The sequence below is a fragment of the Cucurbita pepo genome, chromosome 16, assembly GCF_057944985.1.
Source record: "Cucurbita pepo subsp. pepo isolate OVF chromosome 16, ASM5794498v1, whole genome shotgun sequence".
Classification (NCBI taxonomy): domain Eukaryota; kingdom Viridiplantae; phylum Streptophyta; class Magnoliopsida; order Cucurbitales; family Cucurbitaceae; genus Cucurbita; species Cucurbita pepo.
In genome coordinates this window covers 13,117,134-13,138,801 of record NC_141813.1, presented here as the reverse complement: position 1 = coordinate 13,138,801, position 21,668 = coordinate 13,117,134, and the positions used below count along the sequence as shown (strand labels likewise).

The 21,668-nt window shown below is 37.4% G+C and overlaps 3 protein-coding genes, 1 non-coding gene and 1 pseudogene across 12 annotated transcripts; 3 read left to right on the top strand and 2 right to left on the bottom strand.

Annotated features, from left to right (window-relative positions):
- Positions 1 to 46: 46 nt before the first annotated feature.
- Positions 47 to 4,231, top strand: LPXB (lipid-A-disaccharide synthase B). 3 transcript variants are annotated; one of them, XM_023657002.2, is made up of 8 exons: positions 47 to 429; positions 664 to 763; positions 1,207 to 1,312; positions 1,403 to 1,626; positions 1,780 to 1,858; positions 2,192 to 2,430; positions 3,511 to 3,737; positions 3,883 to 4,231. In XM_023657002.2, the coding sequence occupies exons 1-8, from the start codon at positions 182 to 184 to the stop codon at positions 4,076 to 4,078; spliced, it is 1,419 nt and encodes a 472-aa protein (XP_023512770.1). In that variant the 5' UTR covers positions 47 to 181; the 3' UTR covers positions 4,079 to 4,231. The 3 variants fall into 3 exon arrangements, with proteins under 3 accessions (XP_023512770.1, XP_086974540.1, XP_086974539.1); XM_087118414.1 differs by lacking the exon at positions 3,511 to 3,737 and having other exon boundaries at positions 3,883 to 4,038; XM_087118413.1 differs by lacking the exon at positions 3,883 to 4,231 and having other exon boundaries at positions 3,475 to 3,654.
- Positions 4,232 to 6,337: 2,106 nt separating this feature from the next.
- Positions 6,338 to 10,567, top strand: LOC111777416 (uncharacterized). The gene is made up of 11 exons (XM_023657001.2): positions 6,338 to 6,551; positions 7,143 to 7,391; positions 7,638 to 7,850; positions 8,073 to 8,153; positions 8,230 to 8,316; positions 8,393 to 8,488; positions 8,578 to 8,631; positions 8,750 to 9,801; positions 9,907 to 9,955; positions 10,091 to 10,130; positions 10,240 to 10,567. The coding sequence occupies exons 2-11, from the start codon at positions 7,149 to 7,151 to the stop codon at positions 10,392 to 10,394; spliced, it is 2,070 nt and encodes a 689-aa protein (XP_023512769.1). The 5' UTR covers positions 6,338 to 6,551; positions 7,143 to 7,148; the 3' UTR covers positions 10,395 to 10,567.
- Positions 10,568 to 10,725: 158 nt separating this feature from the next.
- On the bottom strand, positions 10,726 to 12,214 carry LOC111777075 (heat stress transcription factor A-4c-like; annotated as a pseudogene).
- Positions 11,063 to 11,143, top strand: TRNAL-AAG (transfer RNA leucine (anticodon AAG)). Its single transcript has one exon. It is a non-coding gene; the product is annotated as a tRNA-Leu (tRNA).
- Positions 12,056 to 20,676, bottom strand: LOC111777415 (citrate synthase, glyoxysomal). 7 transcript variants are annotated; one of them, XM_087118408.1, is made up of 17 exons: positions 18,788 to 18,951; positions 18,307 to 18,427; positions 17,570 to 17,712; positions 16,716 to 16,811; positions 16,003 to 16,535; positions 15,618 to 15,798; positions 15,422 to 15,507; positions 15,213 to 15,317; positions 14,321 to 14,383; positions 14,018 to 14,127; positions 13,713 to 13,832; positions 13,554 to 13,629; positions 13,321 to 13,394; positions 13,019 to 13,139; positions 12,809 to 12,906; positions 12,598 to 12,721; positions 12,056 to 12,475 (listed from the first exon to the last, which is right to left on the bottom strand). In XM_087118408.1, the coding sequence occupies exons 5-17, from the start codon at positions 16,261 to 16,263 to the stop codon at positions 12,344 to 12,346; spliced, it is 1,551 nt and encodes a 516-aa protein (XP_086974534.1). In that variant the 5' UTR covers positions 16,264 to 16,535; positions 16,716 to 16,811; positions 17,570 to 17,712; positions 18,307 to 18,427; positions 18,788 to 18,951; the 3' UTR covers positions 12,056 to 12,343. The 7 variants fall into 7 exon arrangements, with proteins under 7 accessions (XP_086974534.1, XP_086974535.1, XP_086974537.1 ...); XM_087118409.1 differs by having other exon boundaries at positions 16,003 to 16,811; positions 17,570 to 17,682; XM_087118411.1 differs by lacking the exon at positions 18,788 to 18,951 and adding an exon at positions 20,377 to 20,676 and having other exon boundaries at positions 16,003 to 17,721.
- Between the last annotated feature and the right edge of the window lie 992 nt (positions 20,677 to 21,668).

Genomic DNA, 21,668 nt, shown 5'->3' with positions numbered 1-21,668 from the left:
AAATTATAAATAAACAAATAAAAACAAAACAAAACAAAAACCTCTGCTAGACCTTAGGTCCTTCCGTCCGATTGACCAAGTCAACCGGATCCGGGTTTAAGGTCATTGGCGTTTCATCACCGTAAACGTTTTCGCGGGAGGCAAACGCAGTTGCCGCGGCGGTGCTTTTCTGTGCCGTCAAATGTTATGGATGTATTGGAAATGCTGCTCTGAACGACGGCGAATGATGCGGGGTTTTCTCAACAATATGAACAGGTACTTATCGACCTACAGAGTAGCCGCTAATGCCTTCGAGATGTCTGCAAAACATGGCGAATTGAGGGTTTTCATTGTCGCCGGAGAAGTCTCCGGCGACACCATCGCTTCTCGTCTCATGACATCTCTGAGAACGCTATCTCCAGTTCCTGTTCGTTTCTCCGGCGTCGGAGGGTAAGCTGTTACTTTTTTGAAGTGTCCGAATCGCCTGTTCAAAGGGACATATTTCTGTTTTCCCCTCATTAAAATGTTTATGGCTGAACCGACAAGCTATAGTCTAAGATTTCTGCCATTTTGGTCTCATCCGTGTTTTGAATCCTGTCGGTTGTATGTTAACTTCCATTGATTTCGTTTTAGTGATAGTCTGTTTCTTTAACTACCATTGAAATTTCACATGTTTTGTTACAGCTCCATGATGTCCAAGCAAGGATTGAAGTCTCTATTCCCCATGGAGGATATTGCAGTAATGGGAATATGGGAGCTATGTCCGCATCTAATGAAAATTAGAGTGAGTAGTTCAAAACATAATATACTGGTGTTCTACTGTTTCTCTTTTTAATGCAAGAGAAGAACAGAACCTTCCTCATAGTCATATGATACAACTGTTTGACAAGAAACGAGCTTCCCATCAAAGAATGAAGAACACAAAAGTAAAAAGGGGAAGTAAGTTAAAAAAAAATTATGAAAAAGCCACTTCAATTGATATTTTCATCATAAGAATCATGGAATTATGAAAGAGCTTGGAGATAACACACCCAGTAGTCCCAAGAATTCGACGAGATTCCAAAATCCACAATGGTTCAATGTGTCCCCTAAGCAACTATCTGTTCATGTTAGGAATGATAATGACTACTTTTTGATCTGTTAGATTGGTGTTATATGAATGTGATTTCCTCCGTGTCGTGAGATTTGTGGATTGCCTGGTTTATGTGGAGACTTTGGCAATGCCAGGAAAAGCTCAAGAGGACCGTTGAAGCTGCTATAGTGTTTCAACCTCATGTCGTTGTAACGGTGGACTCTAAAGGGTTCTCGTTCCGCCTCCTAAAGCAGATACGTGGTAATTTGCACCAGCATCTCATGGACTATTGAGTTTTGTTACTTGCTTATACAATTAGAACCACATGTGAACACTGAGGTGGTTTTGCAGCTAGATACCGAAACGATAAATTGGCTTGTCCAGTACATTTCCATTACGTAGCACCGTCATTCTGGGCTTGGAAAGGGGGTGAAGAAAGGCTCAAAGGTCTTGTTGAATTTGTTGACCACATTTTATGCATACTTCCAAATGAAGCAGAAGTTTGTAAATCAAATGGATTGGCAGCAACCTTTGTGGGGCATCCCATTCTCGAGGATACGTTAGACCTCAATGCTGTAAGATATGTCTTATTCCTGATTAATGCAGTGTATAAATTCATCATCTTTGAATTCAATTCATGAAAAAGTAGGCTGCATTCATTGTCGTTTATCTTACTCTAATTGACTCAGTTTAATGCAGCCACACTAATGCCCTGTGATTTTATGTAGGGGAAGGATGCCTCATTACTGGAGTTGAAAATACAGGGAAGTTGCAAAGATTTTCTAATTCAAAACGACATTCGTGCTGGTAATACGCCTCGCCTAAACTTTCCTTGAATGTAGATTTCTACTTGGCAGTATCTGTGTATTAAACACTTTTCTCATTTTATGAACCATGACAAGCTTGCAGTCTCATGATATCCTATCATTAGTATTTTTCAAAATTTTGAACATAGATTCCTTGAGCAAAACCTTATAAAGGTGTTACTCGTTTTGTAACGCTATTTTGTCTTTTTATGTATAAATGATTTTGAGCAAAGTTTAGGTATTTGTTAAAAGAAAAAGAAGCTTAAATCTGGATTTTGTATTGAATCAGTTAAAAATCCTTAGTGAGACATTTGAGGGAATTTTGTTTTTGAAGATGCAACAATCATTTCCCTGCTTCCTGGAAGTAGGTTACAGGAAGTCAGCAGAATGATTCCAATCTATGCAAGTACGTTGGAGTTACTGAAAGAATCCTTCCCGGAGCTGACAACAATCATCCACGTTGCTCCTAATGCTGATGTACAGGAACATATAAGTGGAGTCCTTCATAAGTGGCCTGTGCCTGCCGTATTGGTTGCAGGAGGATCACCACAAGCAAAATATGATGCATTCAGTGTAAGTCCTTTCAGTCTACTCAATGTAACTAACATTAAAAAAAAATTATTGGTTTTTATTCTAGTACGGAAGGCAACTGTAATAGCCCAAGCTCACCGCTAGCAGATATTGTTCGCTTTTGCCCGTTACGTATGACCGTCAGCCTCATGATTTTAAATCGCGAGAGAGAGGTTTCCACACCCTTATAACAAAGATTTTGTTCCCCTTTTCACAATTGATGTAGGATCTCATAATCTACCCCCTTTGGGAGCCCAATGTCCTCACTGGCACACCGCCCAGTGTCTGGCTCTGATACCATTTGTAATAGCCCAAGCTCACTACTAGCAAATATTGTCCGCTTTGGCCCGTTATGTATCACCGTCAGCCTCACAATTTTAGCATCTACTAGGGAGAGGTTTCCACACCTGTATAAGAAAGGTTTTGTACCGGTATAAGAAAGGTTTTGTACCTGTATAAGAAAGGTTTTGTTCCTCTCTCCAACCGAGGTGCAATAGTTCCATTTGTAACTCCTATTGTTGAAAATTTGAACCCCTATTCTTGGATATAGTGATTATGACACCCATGCAATACCTCTTGCATTCTAGGAGATAAAATTGTTTCAGGTTTGCTGTCACTGCTACGTGGTAGTGTCTTGCTTGTGAAAGTCGAAAGGTCAAATGATTTTGAGGTAATGAAGTAAAATAGTTGTAAGAACTGGACCTTAAGAATATCCACGCCTGTACACAGCAGCTACCGTAATCTGCAAACTTTTCTTTTTCCAAGCTCCTAGTCAAGCTTAATGCATAGATTTTTTAGCGGACTAACTATTGCTGCTATTAAAATCATAGATGGAAATTAAGTTCCTTCGATTGAGATTCAAATCTCCATTCACGTTTATGTTTGTAGCAGGATTTTACTTCCTTTCTTCTTCCTTGTTTGATTTGATAATTTACTTTTCTGAACTATGAGGGCATGGCATGTATTTGGCTTAGTACTGATACTCATAATGCCAGAACTTAACCACTCAAGCACTAATGAGATTGTTTTGCTGTGACTCGTCAATAGGATGCAATCCTAGTCTGAACTTTACATGCCTTGCAGGCAAGTAAGGTTGCATTATGTACTTCTGGTACAGTTGCTACGGAGTTGCAGCTTGCTCGGTTACCTTTTGTAGTTGCTTACCGAGCTCATTTCTTAACCGAATGGTTGATTCGACACAAAGCGAAAGTATCATACATCTCCCTTCCAAATATTCTCTTAAACTCACCTGTTATCCCAGAGGCACTGTTTCAAGAATGCACTCCAAGAAGGCTACAGTCGATGCTCAAGTAACATGATTTTGCATTTTTCATTGCAAACTATCTTTTCCATTAGATCTCAAACGTTATCTCAACATCTTAGCAGACGCCATAGGCTTGTGTTTGGACTGGATATAACTACATATTGCTTGAATTGGTCCGTTTATCATTGCAGGGAATTGATACGTAACGACGGTCTACGCAACAAACAGATTGTCGCGGCCGAAGAGGTTCTTAAACTGCTGTGTCCTTCAAAAGAAAGTACGAAGATCTTAGCACGGGCGGGTTTAAAATGCACATCTTCATCTTCAATCTGCACACCCAGCATGATAGCGGCATCTACCATACTGTACTATGAAAGGACGCAGTAGGTGGGTTGGAATCAGCCAATTTTCCAGCAGTGAAATGCTGATCAATGATCTTTTTCTTATGAACCATTCTTAATTCTTGGAATTGTTCGTTTGAGAAACATTTCAAATGAATACAAACCATTGATAATCAGAGATGGATTCATTTTGGCCAAACGGTAAATGCTGAAGTGCCCAAAGAAAAAAGAAAAAAGAAAATGATTAAAATAAGGTAATAATTAAGAAAAAAACAATTATATATATATATATATATATATATATATATATATTTATTTATTTATTTATTTATTTATTTATTTATTTATTTACTGGGAGTCAATATTCTATTGAAATTAGATATCCTATTTTGGTTCTTATATTTTAAAAATATTAATTTTAGCCTAATCTTAAAAAAATATTAGTTTGACCATACATTTTTAAAAAAATATAACTATTTTGGTATAGTATTATTTTTATTTTAATCTAAAAAATTAATGACGTAATATAGTAAATATCAAAATTACTGCTTTTTTAGTTTAAAAACAAAATATAACAAACTGTAAAATTAATTTATATAATTTTTTAATGAGTTAAATAATAAACAAAGATTTTAATAAAAAAAATATATACTTAATTGGTCGATCCGTTTTCTTTGATTCCTAATATTGTCCAATTTTACCGAATAATATCCTCCGCCGAATATTGATGCCACGTGTCAGCATTTCATGGTTTAAATGCACAATACCCTTGCCTCAAGACCAGCTCAATTAAACGGAATTTCCCCAACAATAAAAAATAAAAAAATAAAAAAGTGAAAAAAAAAAAAACAAATCCATTTCTTATATATATTGGTGGCCGCTTCGTCCCTTCAATCCCATTACCGCCATCAAACTCCTGCACCGAAATCATCCGTACTATCAAACCCTAGCTTTTTTGTAGAGAAGTCCGACCCCAAATTTCCTCAACCATGGCAGTTTCAAGACGACTGGCCCTTCTCTCCCTCGGAACAATCCTTCTGTGCCTCTTGTTCGCTAGAGCCGCCATCGCCGAGTCCGACTACGGCGACGACATTCACGCCGTCAGGCATTCCTCCGCTTCCGACAACTGCAATCGCGAGCAACCCTACAAAGGCGACCAATGCAGGGAAGAAAACGACGGCGTAGAGGATGAAGATTTTGATGACACCTACAAGATCGTCAATAACGTCGCCATAAGGTTATCGGCGTCCGGAAGCAAACTTCGTGAGGCGGAGGAAGAGGACGATCTGCCGGTGCCCGAGGAAGAGATCCGCAATCTATCGATAGTGGGGCACTGAGCAGCGGCGAGAGCACTCTTTTTTTTTTTTTTTTTTTTTTTTTTTTTTTTTTTTTTCCTTTTATGGTATTGGAGAGAATTTAATTTTTTTTTTTTTTTTAATTCGGCAATTTATTTTCGTCTTTGGTTTCTTCGTCTTTCGGCATAAGAAACGTACATGCCGGCTTTATCATGTACGGATCAGCATCCATTCAGCTAGTTCATTAAGCAATCGTAAAAATAGTTGGGAAGGAAAAATTATTGTAGTTTTCTTTTTTTCTTTATTTATTTATTTATTATTATTATTTAAATGACTGGTGATGAATATTAAATTAAAAACTCACTTTAATTATTGATTTACTTTAATATGCACCTTTAAAAAAACAGTGAGTCTTTTAATTAATTTTACTCTAGTTTTTTTTAGAAACTTTTAAAAAAATTAATAAAGTATTTTTATTCTCGTATTGGTTGCCATGCCATAATTGATAGGGAGAGCTTCCCATAATTGACAGGGAGGTTCTCACACCTCCGTTTTGTTCCTCTCTCTGATTGATTGTTGATAAGACCTTCTCTAATTGATAGGGCATTCCCTTCTCTGACTGATAGGGCCCTCGTGGACTCTCTCTCTCTGACTGATAGGGCCCTCTAATAGGGCCCTCGTGGACTCTCTCTCTCTGACTGATAGGGCCCTCTAATAGGGCCCTCGTGGACTCTCTCTCTCTGACTAATAGGGCATTCCCTTGTCTGATTGACGTGGCATTCCCCTCTCTGATTGACGTGGCCCTCGAGGACTCTCTCTTATTGACGGAAATTTAATAATTTACCATGTTTGGATGGAAATTTAATATTAAAATTAAAAAATTTATCTAATTTTGAGTGGTTAAAAATATAGAATTAAAATAAACATAAAACGTAAAATTGATTTTTAAAGTAATAAGGAAAAAGAAAAAATGAGACATAATTTTAGTTTCTAGTAGATTCCTTGGATTATACGCCAGCGCATACGTAATGTTTTCTGAACCGCCGTAATAATGCGCGGCGTTGTCATTCGCCTTCCGATACCCGTCGAGTAAATTCCCGCCATCTGCACAAGTCCGACATCCATTTTATTTTTCCAACTCTTACAAATCTCCTCTATTTTCTCATCGAACCAGTTCTTCGGCAATATCGATATTCCTCCAGCACAGGAGACAGCCAACTTCTGGTAAGTCAATTCATGTCTGTCTAGGTTTCGATTGTCCTTCCACAAGTTTTAAGACCGTGGTTTTGATTTCGTTTTGTTTGAACGGAATTCAATTGGTGAATTGAGCTGTTTTAGATTGGTAGGGTTTGTTATCGTCGCCTCTTGATTTCCCGGAGAATATATTATTCTATCTGGGGTGATTTGCTTCGAGAAGTAATCAGATTGTTCTGTTGTTCAGAATATCGTAATTCGTAGGTTCAATCTTTTCAAATTGTTTTCACGAGATTAGCGATAATTGAAGCGAGATTTAATTTTTTTACCTTTTCGATTTTCGATTTTCTCTTCGTTATTGATGTTTGACTAGTTTCGGGATAGATCGAGAGGAACTTCCATTGTCTGAAACCAATCGCTCTTCAATTTTCTAATAGTTACAGTGTTCATAATCCATTTTGGTTTTTGAGCAAACTCACACCATCGGTCAATACATTTATCTTACACTGCCAGATTCTTATTAAGATGAGAGCGAGAAGCTGTTGCTTTGACAATCTAAATTTCTTTATGCAATGTGTACTGAGTAATGAGTATCCGAATAAAAGTTTTTATTTCTTTCAGGAGAACATGGATCAGCAACACAGCATCTATAATATACCCGTCATATGGAGGGGAACAAAGTATATGGTGGAAATCAGTTCAGAGTCTACTCTTAGGGACCTCGGTCAGAAGCTGCTAAACTTAACTGGAGTTAAAGCAGATACCATTAGACTCATAGTTCCACAATATTCCGGCAAAAGCTCTAAAATGTTTCATCCTTTTTCTGATGAAGATGGATACTTGAATTTGCAGAAAATTTCCATTTTCAAGGTGCAATTCGTTTAATTATTTTTATAAAGATGAGTTGTTTAGGTCGCGCAGCTTAGCCACTTGTTGGTTTTTGATTTGATGCATTACCAGTTATAGTATTTAGTTGATGCATGTGAAGTTTCGGATATAAAGTTTGCTGTTTTCTGGTCCAGTTCCAAGAATTTTTCCTTTCACTTTCAAAGATACCAAAAATTGTCATTGTTCTGCTAGTTCTAGGTGACTGACTATCAACTCTGACTCCTTCAGGACAACAAGCCTATCAGAATGATGGGAGTCCCTAGGAATGAGGTAGATGAAGTTTTGAACAATGCTAAGAAAAATGAACGAATTGCTGGGTTTGATGAAGAAGAGAAAAGACAGAAGCAACGAATGTCAAGTAAGCCTATGGGCGTGCTGAAACTGCCAGAAGGACCCTATGTATTTTGTGAATTTCGGACCCTTCAAATTCCAGGAATTGAGGTGCTCTTTAGCGTATATTCAATAATTTTATATTGTATGCATAAACATTGCAGCAGGATTGCATTTTGTAGGGCTTATGCCCTTTAATCTGGATACAGATTTGCTCTTAAATATTTGTTTTTTAACTGTATTCCTTATAAGATTCCCTTTGGCTGTTGAGTACTGCATTAATCTACATGTCTTTGACTGGTGGTGAATGACACATTCTTTCATTGGCTGTAGTTGAACCCTCCAGCTTCAGAAGCTTTGAAAAGAATGCATATGTTAGCTGCGGATCCTGGTATTGTTGCAATCATGAACAAGGTAAAGGAATGTCTAAATCTGGATGTCTGTAATATATGATTAGCAACAAATAACCTGGTGATTGGCCTTCTTTTAGCACCGTTGGCGTGTGGGAATTATGACTGAGATGGATCCTGTTGGCTATGTTGGTGTGAGCCCAAAATGTATTCTTGGCTTTAATAAGGTACATCCACTTTAGTACGTGGACAACTATGGATATTATTTTCCAATTTTGATTTTTGACTATATGTTCTGATCAGAACCATGGAGAGGAGATATCCCTGCGACTTCGTACAGATGATCTAAAGGGCTTCAGAAAATATGAAAGAGTTAAAAAAACTTTACTCCACGAACTTGTGAGCACTTTTTGTTTTGTTTTTTTTATACATGCAGAGGATAATTAAGTCCCGAATGAATCTCTGAACTTATTGTGATTTGCAATTAGGCACATATGATTTATTCTGAGCACGATGCCAACTTCTATGCTTTGGATAAACAGGTAATAATGTTTTTTATTATGAATTTTTTTTCCTCATTTATGGCCATATTGTTGATTCTAGCTTTGCGTTCATTATTATTCCTTAACAGGGTGGTTTTTTCAATTTGATATTTCTTAGCTTAATGAGGAGGCTGCCACTTTGGATTGGACAAGATCAAAAGGCCATACGTTGGCTGGAATTAAGTATTCTCAGTATCATGAAGAAAGCGACGATGTCGAAGATGGCTTTGGTGTCTCACAGAAACTTGGTGGAAGTACGTCGCATCAGCTGGTTAATGCCCGTTCTGCTTCAGTTGCTGCTGCTTATCACCGTTTGACCAACACAGCAGATTTCAGTTCAAGAGTGTCTCCAGTAAGTGGAGAGTCGGATCCCAATAGTTCTAATTACCAAAAAAAACTGGAGCCTGATCCTAACGACGGTGCTTATCAAAAGAAGCTTGAGCCTGACCCTGATGACAGCTCCAATGAACAAAACATGCTCAAGCCTGATCCCGACAACAATTCTAATTATGAAAACAAGCCCGAACCTGATCCTGATGATGCTATAGGTTGCAAAATTATAGAATCTGATGGTGGACCAAGATTCAATAGGAGTCTAGTAGTTCAAACCGATTTGAGCAGCAAGGATGTGCAGCCTGTGCCTTCTACTAACAGCAGATTGTTGGAAGCCACAAAGTTGTATGGAGAACCGGATCCTGATGATATGGGAAGCTCTTTGAACGGTAAAATAACTGACAAAAACCATTTTTCTCCAGGAATGCAAAACCTGGATTGCAACAGTTCACAAAGAATGGTTGTTGAACCTGGTCCAGATGACTTGGGAGAGAAAATGAACACGTTGGGGTGTGGAAATGCTACTGGACATGATGAAGCCGATTGCCTACAAGCTGGCTTAGTGGCAGATCAAACCCATTTAAGTATAAGCTGTAAAAAGCATGATGAGGAACCGATGCAGATAGAGCCTGATCCTGACGAAAGTTTGGTACATCAAGCGGATTTATCTAAAATGCCTGTTGACGAGCCTGATCCCGATGACCAAGAAATTCAAAGAATACAAGACTCTGTTTCTGTTGTATGCAATCGATTGCGTGAAGCTATTGGAAAGCTGCTGACTGAACTTAAACCTTCTGAATCTTCAGCAGTTTTTCAAACTCTGTTCAAGATTGTTAAGTAAGTTCTACTGATTATGAGCGCAACCTCTGCTATTATTTTTGCGACTGGTCATTAGGATTCATTCAATATTGAATTGTTGACTGAAATTCTTCTCTTCTGCAGGAACGTAATTGAACACCCTGATGAAACGAAATACAGAAAGCTTCGCAAGGCAAGAGGACTAACTTTCCCCTTCTACTTCACTTCATTTCGTGAACTACTCTCCCTCTCTGTTTTGTTCTGTTTTTTTTTTTTTTTTTTCAAAAATTAAACTTGTTACCTTGAGCTAATAAATGATGCATTGCAGACTAATCCCATCATCCAGAAGAATGTTGCCAATTATAAAGGTTAGTTTTGTATGCATCCATATCCAGTGTACTTAAAACAACAAAATTAGGGAATCAAACTAAATTACTATGATCAATTGTATCAATTCTTCTATATTTTTTAATGCAGCTGCATTGGAGATCCTCTTCTTGATAGGTTTTATTGAAGATGCACTGCTAGATGAAATCGGCAAGGTAGAAACATTCCTTGTACTGAAGCGCAACGATCCTGGCTTATTGTGGCTTGCGAAATCCACCCTTGAAACATTCAATGGTTGCATGTAGCTTGAACAACATATTTTCTTATATTTAACAGAACTGTAAACTAAAACGAGTGGTATAGTACTGTATACAAGTGGTGGTTTATTGTGTTCGACCTGGACTAGACAACCCGACATCAAACAGGGATGAGTCGCTCTAAGTATATTTATTCAAATAAGAAGAGGGTTGTTAATAAATGTTTCTGAATAGCTTTAGTGTGCCACTAGTTTGGATCTGATAACCATTCCTTCAAGTTTATGGTTGTTTTTTTTTTCCTCAATTTTCTTTTTTACTATGATTTCACAAGGATAGAGAAGTCCGTGGGGCGGGGTCGAAAAGTATTCCCCATTCTCACCTCCTGTCTTCCACAAATCCCTGAAAGTGTTGCTCTCTCCTTTTGTTAGTCTCCTACACATAATGAACGTGTTAATTAAGTCGTCGTGGTATTTCCTTCTATTCGTTGCTCATTAGCCAAATCTCGCTTCCGACTCGGTTGCCATGTATCTTCTTCATCTTTTTCGGTGAGTGAAGCTTTTGATCCCCCTCCTGCAGTTCATGCTTGAAGATTGGTTGTTACTTGTAACCCTCCTGCAGTTCTATTTAGTTCTTTAATTGAACTGAAAGAGAGAAACAAAAATTCCCGAAGGAAGCGACAGAGATATATAATTTTATTTTACGATCGTCATCAACCTGTTGAGATGGCCGAGTTGGTCTAAGGCGCCAGATTAAGGTTCTGGTCCGAAAGGGCGTGGGTTCAAATCCCACTCTCAACAATTTCTATTTTTTTTCGAATCATTTTAGAATTGTTTGGACGACCCCGGAATCTCCGTCAAGAATGTTCCCAAAACTCATCATTCGCTCCATTTCCAACCCCCTTCTTCCCTTATCCATTTCCTTCCCTTCCCCCACAGCCTGCGCCACATTGCAGAGCAAATCCTCACAGAACCCCAATGGCAATTCCAGCTTCCCCATCAGCTCCAATGGAGGAACCATCACCTTCTCTTCTTCAAACCATTCTTCTCGTCTCTCTCAAACTCCCACCATTCATTCATCCATTAACTCATTCAGTTTCCTCATTTTCCTCCTTCTGCTCGGCTGACGCTGCAGCAAATCTGCGCCCAATATGCCAATTAGCTGCCTCTGTTGGTTCCCCATCCGCCATAATTGCTGACAGAGTGTGTGAATTTGACGCCCCATTTGTTCCTTCTCGTTTTTTTCGTGTTTCTGTAGCTAGGATTGGAATATGGTGTTTTCTTCATAAGGGGTTTTGATTTTCATCTCGAGTTCTTGTCTCTCTGGTTCTGACAATGAAGCTCCACTTCCATGGCTGTGGCTGTAGATTGGTTTGCGTCTATGTATGCTTTTTAGAAGATGGATTCCTCCTCTTATAAACCCCTCGTTGTAAAATTCCCATTTCTCTCGATCGATCTTCCTAATCAACTAAAAAAACAGATTAAACTAAGATTCTAAACTAAAATCTTTGTAACAACATCTCCATAATGATTTGATTTTGAGTATTTTATATGTTAATTTATGAAGTAATAAAAAGTTCGAAAAATTAAATTAAACAAACCTAGGTGATAAGAAATAGGAGCGAAGATGAAATTACTAAAAAGAGTGGTAAAATAAAAAAATAAAAAAAATAAAAAATAATGATTTTTTTTTTTTTTTTTTAAAGGAAGAAATTGCAGGACAATTCGTCACATCCATTTCCTTACAACTGGAAAGGAGAATATGATAATAAGGGTACAACATAAGGTCCTCTAAAATACTGGAAATTACAATACCGCATCCTACTTAAACAAGAAACTTACACGCTGCATACAAATGGCGAAGTAGAGCATTTATTCTTGAAAAGGAGGATTTATCTCTAACGTTGTTCTACTTTGCAACTTTGTACAACATAAGTGTTGCTTTCCTTGCGATGCATTGTTTTATTCTCCTACATCTGATTTGGATGAATCGGAACTAGCCTAGATCCCCGATCCAGACAGTCGGCGCTTGGAGGCGTTGGAAACGGAAACCTGACCGAGCCTGTCTGCCTTGGCCGGTACAAGTCGTTCGTTGGGTGGTATATAATGTCGCAGCCATTCCCCAGTGTAGACCTGAGTTCCATGAACGAACAGAGAATAAGGTTTAACTGAACTCATAGCTAGCATCATACCAAGTTTCATGCTATCTAGTCTGAGAAGATAGTTTACAAAGATCTGGTGAGAAGATAACTAACCTGTTGAGGTCGAATTATCTTAGTGTCGGGATCATCCAGCGATTCCCGCCAATGTGCCAAGTATCCAGCCATTCGAGGGATTGCAAACAGCACAGTGAAAAATTCAGGTGGAAATCCCATAGCCCTGATCAAACACGTCATCAGTTATCGACTCCTCAAGAGACGGATCACTTGCATATCTTCATTAGAAAACTAAAATATACCTTCCTACCTATATATTAATCCGGAGTAAAAGTCAACGTTTGGGTATAATTTCCTCTTGACAAAATACTCATCTGAAAGAGCAGCCTTCTCCAGAGCAACAGCCACCTATATGGCACCATAATCATTGTTAAACAATGCTCAAAGAGGAATTGCTTCACGCTCTTAGAGAGTGTGAGCAGATCGCATTTTCACATGGAAACAGTTGTCAGACAAATACCTCAATGAGAGGATCCCGACCAACAATGGAAAACACTTCTTCGGCTAGTTTTCTTATAACCTTAGCTCTTGGATCGTAGTTCTTGTACACCCTATGGCCGAAACCTGACATCTTCCTTTTCCTGGAGAACTAAGTAACGTGAGCAATCTAACTAGCATTCCTAAGTTAAGAAAACAAAAATAAAGATCCTTGGGAAGTAAGATAAGTCCATTGGTACAAAGTGGTGTCTACCAGTTCTTTCACAGTACAAAAAGAGAACAACCAAGTAAAAATTTAACTTATGGGCACAAAATGGCAAGTACCTGTTTTTAACACCCTCGATAAATTCTGGAATATTATTAACAGTTCCAATCTCACTTAGCATTTTAAGCACAGCCTACAATCATCAGGAAAACAAAAGAAATGAACCAAAACAAATCGAGAATGTCACAAAAGAGCAAAGTGGTAGTGTTTAATCCATGGAGAGAACCCCATACTCAAATCATTGGGAAACTAGCTGATTCCAATCGCTGGGGGAAATTGCTTTTATGCTTACCTCATTGGCCCCACCATGAAGAGGGCCATACAGTGCTCCGACAGCTCCAGAAAGAGCAGTGAACACATCAACACCACTGAAAAGCCATAAAGAGAAGGGATCAGACAGGAATAATAGATGCCCTAATTTAGTGAGGACATTGGTACAAAAGCTGTCTACCTTGAAGCCAGATGGCGAGCAGCAGATGTTGAGCAGTTCATTTCATGTTCTGCATGAAGGATGAATAGAATGTCGAGTACTCTAGCAAGCCGAGGATTGGGTTTGTAAGACCTATTACCCCTGCATAGATAAAAGTCTGGATCAGGCCCAAAGCCTTTGTTTTTCTACATCCTGGATAGCAAGTACAATGCTATACTACTCACACAAGTATTCAATTTAGCAAAGGTAAATAAGATGGCATTTCTATTATATAATAGAACCTGTCCTCATATATTAATGGAAACAAAGATGTCTAGGCAACTTACAAAGAATCAAGCATGTACAGGAAATTCTCCGAATAAGAAAGATTGCTGGAAGGGAGAACTGGAGGTCTTCCAGCAAGTCTAAGATAAGCTGCTGCTGCAATGGTGGGAGCCTATAAATTCAGAGAAAATACCCAACAAATTAGTTGGTAGTTCCATACATCTAGAAGGAAGTACATGGAGGTCTCAAACTATAATGAACATTCTATGAAAAATTACATTGGCAGGCAAACCAAAAAAGTAATACTGGCATAACAAAAACTGATGAAATTATCTTAGCTGACAAAATGTTCATAGAAAGCATACCTTCCCTATAATACGAGCTATTTGTTTGTCTCTCACTTGCTTAGACTTGTAAAGATCTTGTCCCTACAGCAAAACAATGGTACACGACTAAATACAAAACACCTTTCACATCACATAGCCTTAAAAGATAGATGCACCGAGTAACAACCACATCATGAAGCTTTCATCAAGAGTTGTACAGTTATTATGTTAGTTTATATAGATTTTTTAATCAGCTTTCTTACGTTTTTATATAGTATTTTCCAATTTTCTTGTAATAACATATAAATCCAAAATCAGGTTGTAATTGGGACTTCTAACTGATGAATATGTGAATTTTACTTCAATGAAGGTTTCTTCCTTCTCGAGATGGATTTCCCATCTATTCGTGGCCATTGATGCCATTTTAAGAGAATCTGCTGCATAAAAAATAACTGAAGTACGATGAACTACATATATAAGTTATTCAGTTAAAGTAAAGACAACATGCAGTTTTAAATGTTAATTGTATACAGAAAGTGAAAAATAGAACTTTCTCCACAGTATGCCCTAAAAACTTTTTCTAGAAGAGCCACAGCGTACAAAATAATCAGTTCAAGCAGGTATAGTTTCTCGTTCTTATTAATGTTTATTAAACGAAAGTGGCACTTGACTTTAAAGCTGGGTTGACAGCTTCTAGAAGGAGGGGGAAGGAGGGACCCAAGAACCCAGGGAACTTCCCCTTTTTCATTCTATTTTCTTCATTTTTTTAATCTTTTCTTGAGAGGGAGCAGTGGATGAGTCAAGAAGGAAGAAATGAAATAATTGGTCCCTTGGTCTGTCTTTCGATTAAAAATCAATATGAGCCTGATCTTTAAAATGGAGCAGAACCTTAATATACAATAACAACTGAGATCCAAAAATATCAACTTACTCTAAGGGCAGGATTGGCATCTGGATGAAAGACAGATAGAGCACTCATTGCACTAACAAGCACACCCATTGGATGTGCATCATGAGGCATTGCTTGAATAATATCCTATTGAGATAAGAGAGAACTCTATCAATAAGAAGCCCTTCAGACAATGAAATTTATATAAAGAAATATGTGTAGGAAAACTCAATAGAACAATGCAATCGCACCAAAAGTCCCTGCGGTACAGCCGAATGCTGAGAAATAGCGAATTCCCAGTCTGCCAATTGACTCTGAGAAGGCAAATTCCCATACACTGGAACAAATCAGGCATTACATCAGCGAACGAAATATGAAATATCATACACAACCACAATGATTTTAGACCAACAAAATAGTTAAAGTGATAGCTCCTCGAAGGCTTACTCAAGAGGTATGCAACTTCCACATAGGTACTACTCTCAGCCAATTCCTCAATCGGGTAGCCTCTGTACCTAAGAATTCCCAAGTCACCATCAATATAACTGATCGACGACCGAACTGGAGCCGTGTTGAGATAGCCTGGATCATACAGCTTAAGCCCCTTGTCATTTGGTCCAGTAGTTATCTACAAATATTACGAGAAAAGTCATTAAACTAAAATCGGTGCCTACATAAATAACACCACGAAGATTCCAAGATATCAAACAACACAAGAAAAACTTCATCACGCGCATCTGACCAGCCTAAAGTTAAATCAACAACAACCAAACAAACGAATAAACCGATTCAAATACGGGAAAATATATTACAGATCCATTAATTCGTGTACCTTCTTCAAATCGGTGGCCTTGATCGTGCCTTCTTCAGATACCTGGACCTGGTACCTCTTTCCAGTTCTCTCATCTACAATCGTCAACGTACCCTTCACCAATTCAGGTGGCGCAACCATGGTCTGAGCTGACACGCAATGAGCCTCGAGGGACGAAGCCATCACCGGCGGTTCCAAGGACGCGGCGCTCAGATGCGCTGCCAGAACGGCCAAGCGATGACGAGCAACGTTCGAAGGCGACAATTCCATGTCGGTGGGCATCTGTTTTCCTTTCCGATCGACGGAAATGAGATTCTAAACGACTGAGATTACAACCAAACAATATACGAACAGGAAAGCAAATAATCTAACAATTCTCCGACTCCGCTTCTAAATTCCCTGAACTAAAAAAGGCGATACAGTTTCTCTCAAGAACGAAGCGAAAATTGCTCGCATTTAAAAGGTGTGAGAAAGCTCTTTGGACAAGAAGAAGAAAAAAAGGGCGGATAACTGTGAGCTCATGCCACGTGTACTTTCCTCGCTCCATTTTTTTCCTACCAAAAATATATCAACTAAGTCAAACTATTCCATAAAATCATCACAATTTAGTTATCTCATAATGATTAAAAAAATGTAGATTAACATAAAACTAAATATACAAATAAGCAATTTGATACTGAGGGTGAGCTAACTCCAAAACTCGTCTTCAATTTGGATAGTAGGCTGTAACTCACCTGCATGGAACTAGAATCGTTAGTAATCACCGATCAGCCATACGGCGGTGAATTCGTTCCCAGGCCTTGTACACACCGCCCGTCACACTATGGGAGCTAGCCAATTTGATATAAATTAAAAACATATCACAAAATAATTCTTTACAAAAAAGCCATAAAAGCTTTTTTCCTTACTAATCAAGTGATAAAATAAAGTTAATGTTTCGAAGAAAAGAGATTTAAAAAAAGTGGTTTAAGTAGCTCGGCCGGTTAGAACAAAGATGTTTAAGGTAGCTCAGAACAAAAGATTGCAGATCCTTACATCAATAGTTCAAATACACTTCTAAACAAAAGGTCCAAAAGACACGTAGGCCGAACAAAAAAAAAAGTCAAATCAAACCGATATCGAAGTCAAACAAGAGATAGAATTTCAAATTGAATAAATGACAACCAACAATAAGACTTAAATCAAATTTGAATAGACTTGAGTATGTAATGAATAAGAATTCAAAGACATTAAAAATGACAATGATAAGATAAATTATACAAAATTCTCCAAAGTTTTATTTATATAAAAAGTCTAGCATATGAAATAATTAGAATTAGGAAATTGCTTTCTACATACGAAATTTAGGCAAAGAATGTTATATTATGGTACAAGCAAGTCCAACACGTAATTTCCAGACAATAACTTAAAAGACCAAAATCTCAATATTGAAAAATTAATAAGATAATTGGTATTGACAAATATTTCTGAGGAAACCACGGGCCTTGATCAATAAATTCCAAACCATTAGATAATTCATAAAAATTTATTATTTGATATTTATTTTCATGTTAATTTTCATATAATGATTCAATGTTACTATACTCACCCAATGCCACCTACGAGCGACTGTGATTGGCCTATCTTTGTGATGGAAACATGATCAACTTGGTAAATCAACGGCCCCGATGAAGCGTTATCCGAATCCCGAGCAGCTATCGTCTAGAAAAAGTGGGGCCCAGTGATAATGGTCTTGGGAGACTCAACAAGGATAATGGAAAGGTAAGTACAGATATGGAAATAGAAATTAGAAATATATTTATATTAAAATTTTGCATATTATTATTTTACAATATCAAACAATTTATAATATAATATATATATTTATTTTTTATTCTCACAAAAAAAAAAAAAAAACTGAATTTATTTATTTATCTTTTTTTTATTTTAAAACTTCAATTCGAATCTTGATAAGCAAAATAATAAAAATGTTATTTAAAAAAAAAACAATATTTTGCTGAACTCAGTAAATCTAAGTACAAAGAATAGATTAGTGAAAAAAAAAAAAAAAAACTTTAATTTACGCACTTCAAAAAGTACTCGATATCCATGCCTAAGCTAATATTCAGAGTAATAATTAAGAGTGAAGTGCAATTCAGAGCATGTTTTTCTTCCTTTTCCAGCTCAAAATTGAGATTTTCTTATTGTTTATATGAGATTGGAAGGCCCTATACGCCACAAAGAAAACAAGGTTTTCAAGGGAATGTTTAGAGGGAAGTTGATTAAGGGTAACTGTTCAGTTTCAGGGCAAAATTAAGACTTGTTATGTGAGGATTAAGATTGTACCTTTGTTAGTTTGTTTGCTGGCTGATTTTTGAACCAAACGCGATGTAATCTAAACTGGTATCATCTGAAAGGGACCATTGCCCGGTTAAGGGATTGCACACAAATCCAGCCATCTCTTCACCTGAAACAACCAGCCATGCATGAATTGGGTGATACGACAATAGAAAACAGCGACCGCTGAAGAAGGGTTATGTAGAAACATAAAAGATATGGTATTTATGCATTAGTCTTATTGAAATAGAGGCGCGTTGGGATATCAGAACCAATTCTTCAGGGGTAAATAAGCTCAAACATTCAGAATTCCCGGTAACGGTATGAGGTAAAAAGAACATATTAGTTTCACTAGTATTGCATTGTATTTTAAACTTTATATTCCAGGAACCATGAATACCATATCATATCTCGAATCACACCTCAAGACCATTCTATACACAATTTTACTCTAGGAATTCTAAGGAGGAACTTGTTAGGAATCACATACCTCCACAATGGTATGATATTGTCCCCTTTGAGTATAAACTCTCATGGTTTTGCTTTTGGCTTCCCAAAAAGGCCTAATACCAATGGAGATGTATTCCTTACTTATAAACGGATGATCAACCCCTTAATTAGTCCATGTGAGACTCCTCTTCCAACAATCCTCAACAGAATTCCTGTGTAACTAAAAGAACGAGAATCCATCAATAGGAAATCAGGTTTTGAAAACTACTAATCTACATAAAATGAATATGCATGGAATTCTTAGCATTTTGAGGAGGATCTTTCATTTTAGAAATTACTAATGCATTAACAAGGAAATTCCAATAGATAATGAACCCAATTAAAAAGAACACAGTTGGCCTCGAGGTATAGGAAGAATACATTGCTATCTATGCATTGCCTTACTCTTAATTAAAACTATGACTATCCAGTAATGGAATGGTAGTAGTGGTTCTTCCTAAAGATAACTAAAAAAGTTGCATAACTACAGGAATTACCAAAATAAAAAGTGTTCAATTTAGAGTCAATACTCAGCCATGATGATAGTTACTGGAACCAATGTGCCTAGATGATCCGGCATAAGAGTAGTGGAGCCTCACATCGGCTAATTAAGGGGTTGATCATGGATTCATAAGTAAGGAATACATCTCCATTGGAATGAAATCTTTTGGGGAAACCAAAAGTAAAGCCACGAGAGCTTATGCTCAAAGTGGACAATATCATACCATTGTTGAGGATCTGTGATTCCTACCACGGTTGAGAATAAGCCAGTGAAGTACTTAAAATGCCGGAAAAGACTGGATCTGATAAGTGAGACACTCTTGTAGGATTCATCACATGGAATGGCTTAAATGGCCCTTCGGATTCCCACCTGAAAACCAAAGCTCCCCATTCTTTACAAATTTTACCAGGTGCATTAATTCTTACTATGGCATGAACTATGATCTAGAATGAAATATATTCAAAGGGCATTGGCCATGAACACGAATAACAGCAAGACGTGGATGATATCAGAGACACATTCACAAAGACACATATGCTGCAAACTTTGAGAATTCACATATTATCCAGCAACAAATGAGATACTTCACACATACCACCATATAAATAAAATGACTGAAAATATATTGTATACTTTTTCTTGCTTCACCAAATTAGAGACTGCGACACACTAAATATCAAAAGAATTCATTCTAATTTATAAGAAGTCTCGGCTTGAATTAGCACTAGATATATGAGCCTACATAAGCATTAATAAAGGTTATACATGACATCTATATAGAACTTTCAAGCATCGCGATTCGATATGTAGTGATAAAATGTTATGAAAGTTTCGTTGCACAGACGTGTGTGTGTTTGTGTGTGTGTAAAAGAATCCGACCAGGTGACAAAGGATTGATTTCCAGTAAAATGAAGGACAGAAACCTAAAAGATCTCCAACCATCTAAATATCATATTCCCTACATTTGCAACAAGAATTAAACCCTATAAGCTACCAAATACTTTTAAATTTCTAAATCGCCAACTCTATTTCTTCAACGAAAAGAAATCATCTAAACAACGCATCTGTTTAGAGAATTCGAGGATTACTAGGTTTCGGCAATGGCGGAGAATCTGGAAAGCTCGAGTTGATTCACAGACAAGGTAGCCGTAGCTTTTCTGACTATTTTCTCAGGACAATGCGCACTTCGCAGCTCTACATTTTGAGAAGAACCGTCGGGAGAGAGCGGCGGCGAGGACGCATCAGAGAAGTGCCTGATATGGAACAGACTTTAAGGAGCTCGATTTGGATGTAGGTAACAGGAACTCCGATGCCATGGAAAACGGTGGAGCTTAGAGCTGGTCGATGCGGAATTTGGAAGCCGCGAGCGGGAGAAACCGGAAGGGTGAAATTTGGAGGGAAAGGCCCTTACACGGGAAATATTAACGCCTTATATATTTACATTTTAAAAGCATTTTTAAGAAAAAAAAAATAAATCAATTTTACCTCTAAATAACAACACAAATAATATTTAATAGTATTTACATATAATATAATTGGACCGAGCAAAACACGTTTAACTATAAAATTCGAGTCACCGAAAATTTCAGCTATTTTAAACTATTCTTATCATATAGTCAAGATTGCTCTCATTCGGACGTGGTCTCAATTAATTTACGTGTCCTTTATTTACCCGGGTGTCACAATTTATTTTCAAATTTTAATGGATCACTACGCTAATTTCTCAACCGAGTTACCAATATCAATGGGGTGAAAATGGCGTTACGAAAGACTTAAGACAAGATTTACTACATGCACTAACTCGTTCGATTACAATAAATTTAAACTCAAGGTATCGAACTTGTGTTAGTAAGCTGCCAACATTTCAAATAGTTGGTAGATCGGAAATCTATCCCGACGAATATAAAATGGTTGAATTTTGTTTGAACAGCATCCATCAACAGTCATATTCCATTGCCATGAAAAAAGGGTAAGTTTCCATTCATATTATGTAAAAGTAAAAACAAAGTTCTGCAGTAAAGAGGTAACTTTCAGAAAGTGAAAAACTACAGAGAATAAGAGAGTAATGGTAGTATGTGATGTATTTTTACTTTTTTATCACTGTTTGTGAAATGTTAAAAGTAAATTTTGTTTTGAGTTTGGTGGGTGCTTTCCAGCTCCTACAATATTCAAGTGTCCTTTTGGAGTCAGTTTCTGCTGATGGTCTTGTTTCATCAACCTTTACTGTTCCTGTCCCAACGTGCCCCACTTGTTTGCTTTTTCAAATTTTCTAACTCCTCTTTTTCACTCTTTTCTTTTTGTTTTTTTTTGTTTCGTGGCGTAACCGTTACAACCTACTGCTAGTAAATACTGTCTGCTTTAGCCTATAATGACGTATCGT

Bases quoted from the DNA above. Each gene is read 5' to 3' on its own strand.
- LPXB (XM_023657002.2), top strand. From the start codon at position 182: ATGTTATGGATGTATTGGAAATGCTGCTCTGAACGACGGCGAATGATG. The intron at 1,313-1,402 runs GTAATTTGCACC...GTGGTTTTGCAG, and splicing joins CCTCCTAAAGCAGATACGTG to CTAGATACCGAAACGATAAA. The intron at 3,738-3,882 runs GTAACATGATTT...TTATCATTGCAG, and splicing joins AGGCTACAGTCGATGCTCAA to GGAATTGATACGTAACGACG.
- LOC111777416 (XM_023657001.2), top strand. From the start codon at position 7,149: ATGGATCAGCAACACAGCATCTATAATATACCCGTCATATGGAGGGGA. The intron at 7,392-7,637 runs GTGCAATTCGTT...TGACTCCTTCAG, and splicing joins AGAAAATTTCCATTTTCAAG to GACAACAAGCCTATCAGAAT. The intron at 9,956-10,090 runs GCAAGAGGACTA...GATGCATTGCAG, and splicing joins AATACAGAAAGCTTCGCAAG to ACTAATCCCATCATCCAGAA.
- LOC111777415 (XM_087118411.1), bottom strand. From the start codon at position 16,263: ATGCCCACCGACATGGAATTGTCGCCTTCGAACGTTGCTCGTCATCGC. The intron at 12,907-13,018 runs GTATTTGTCTGA...GGTGCCATATAG, and splicing joins GTCGGGATCCTCTCATTGAG to GTGGCTGTTGCTCTGGAGAA. The intron at 12,722-12,808 runs GTAGGAAGGTAT...GTGTTTGATCAG, and splicing joins TACTCCGGATTAATATATAG to GGCTATGGGATTTCCACCTG.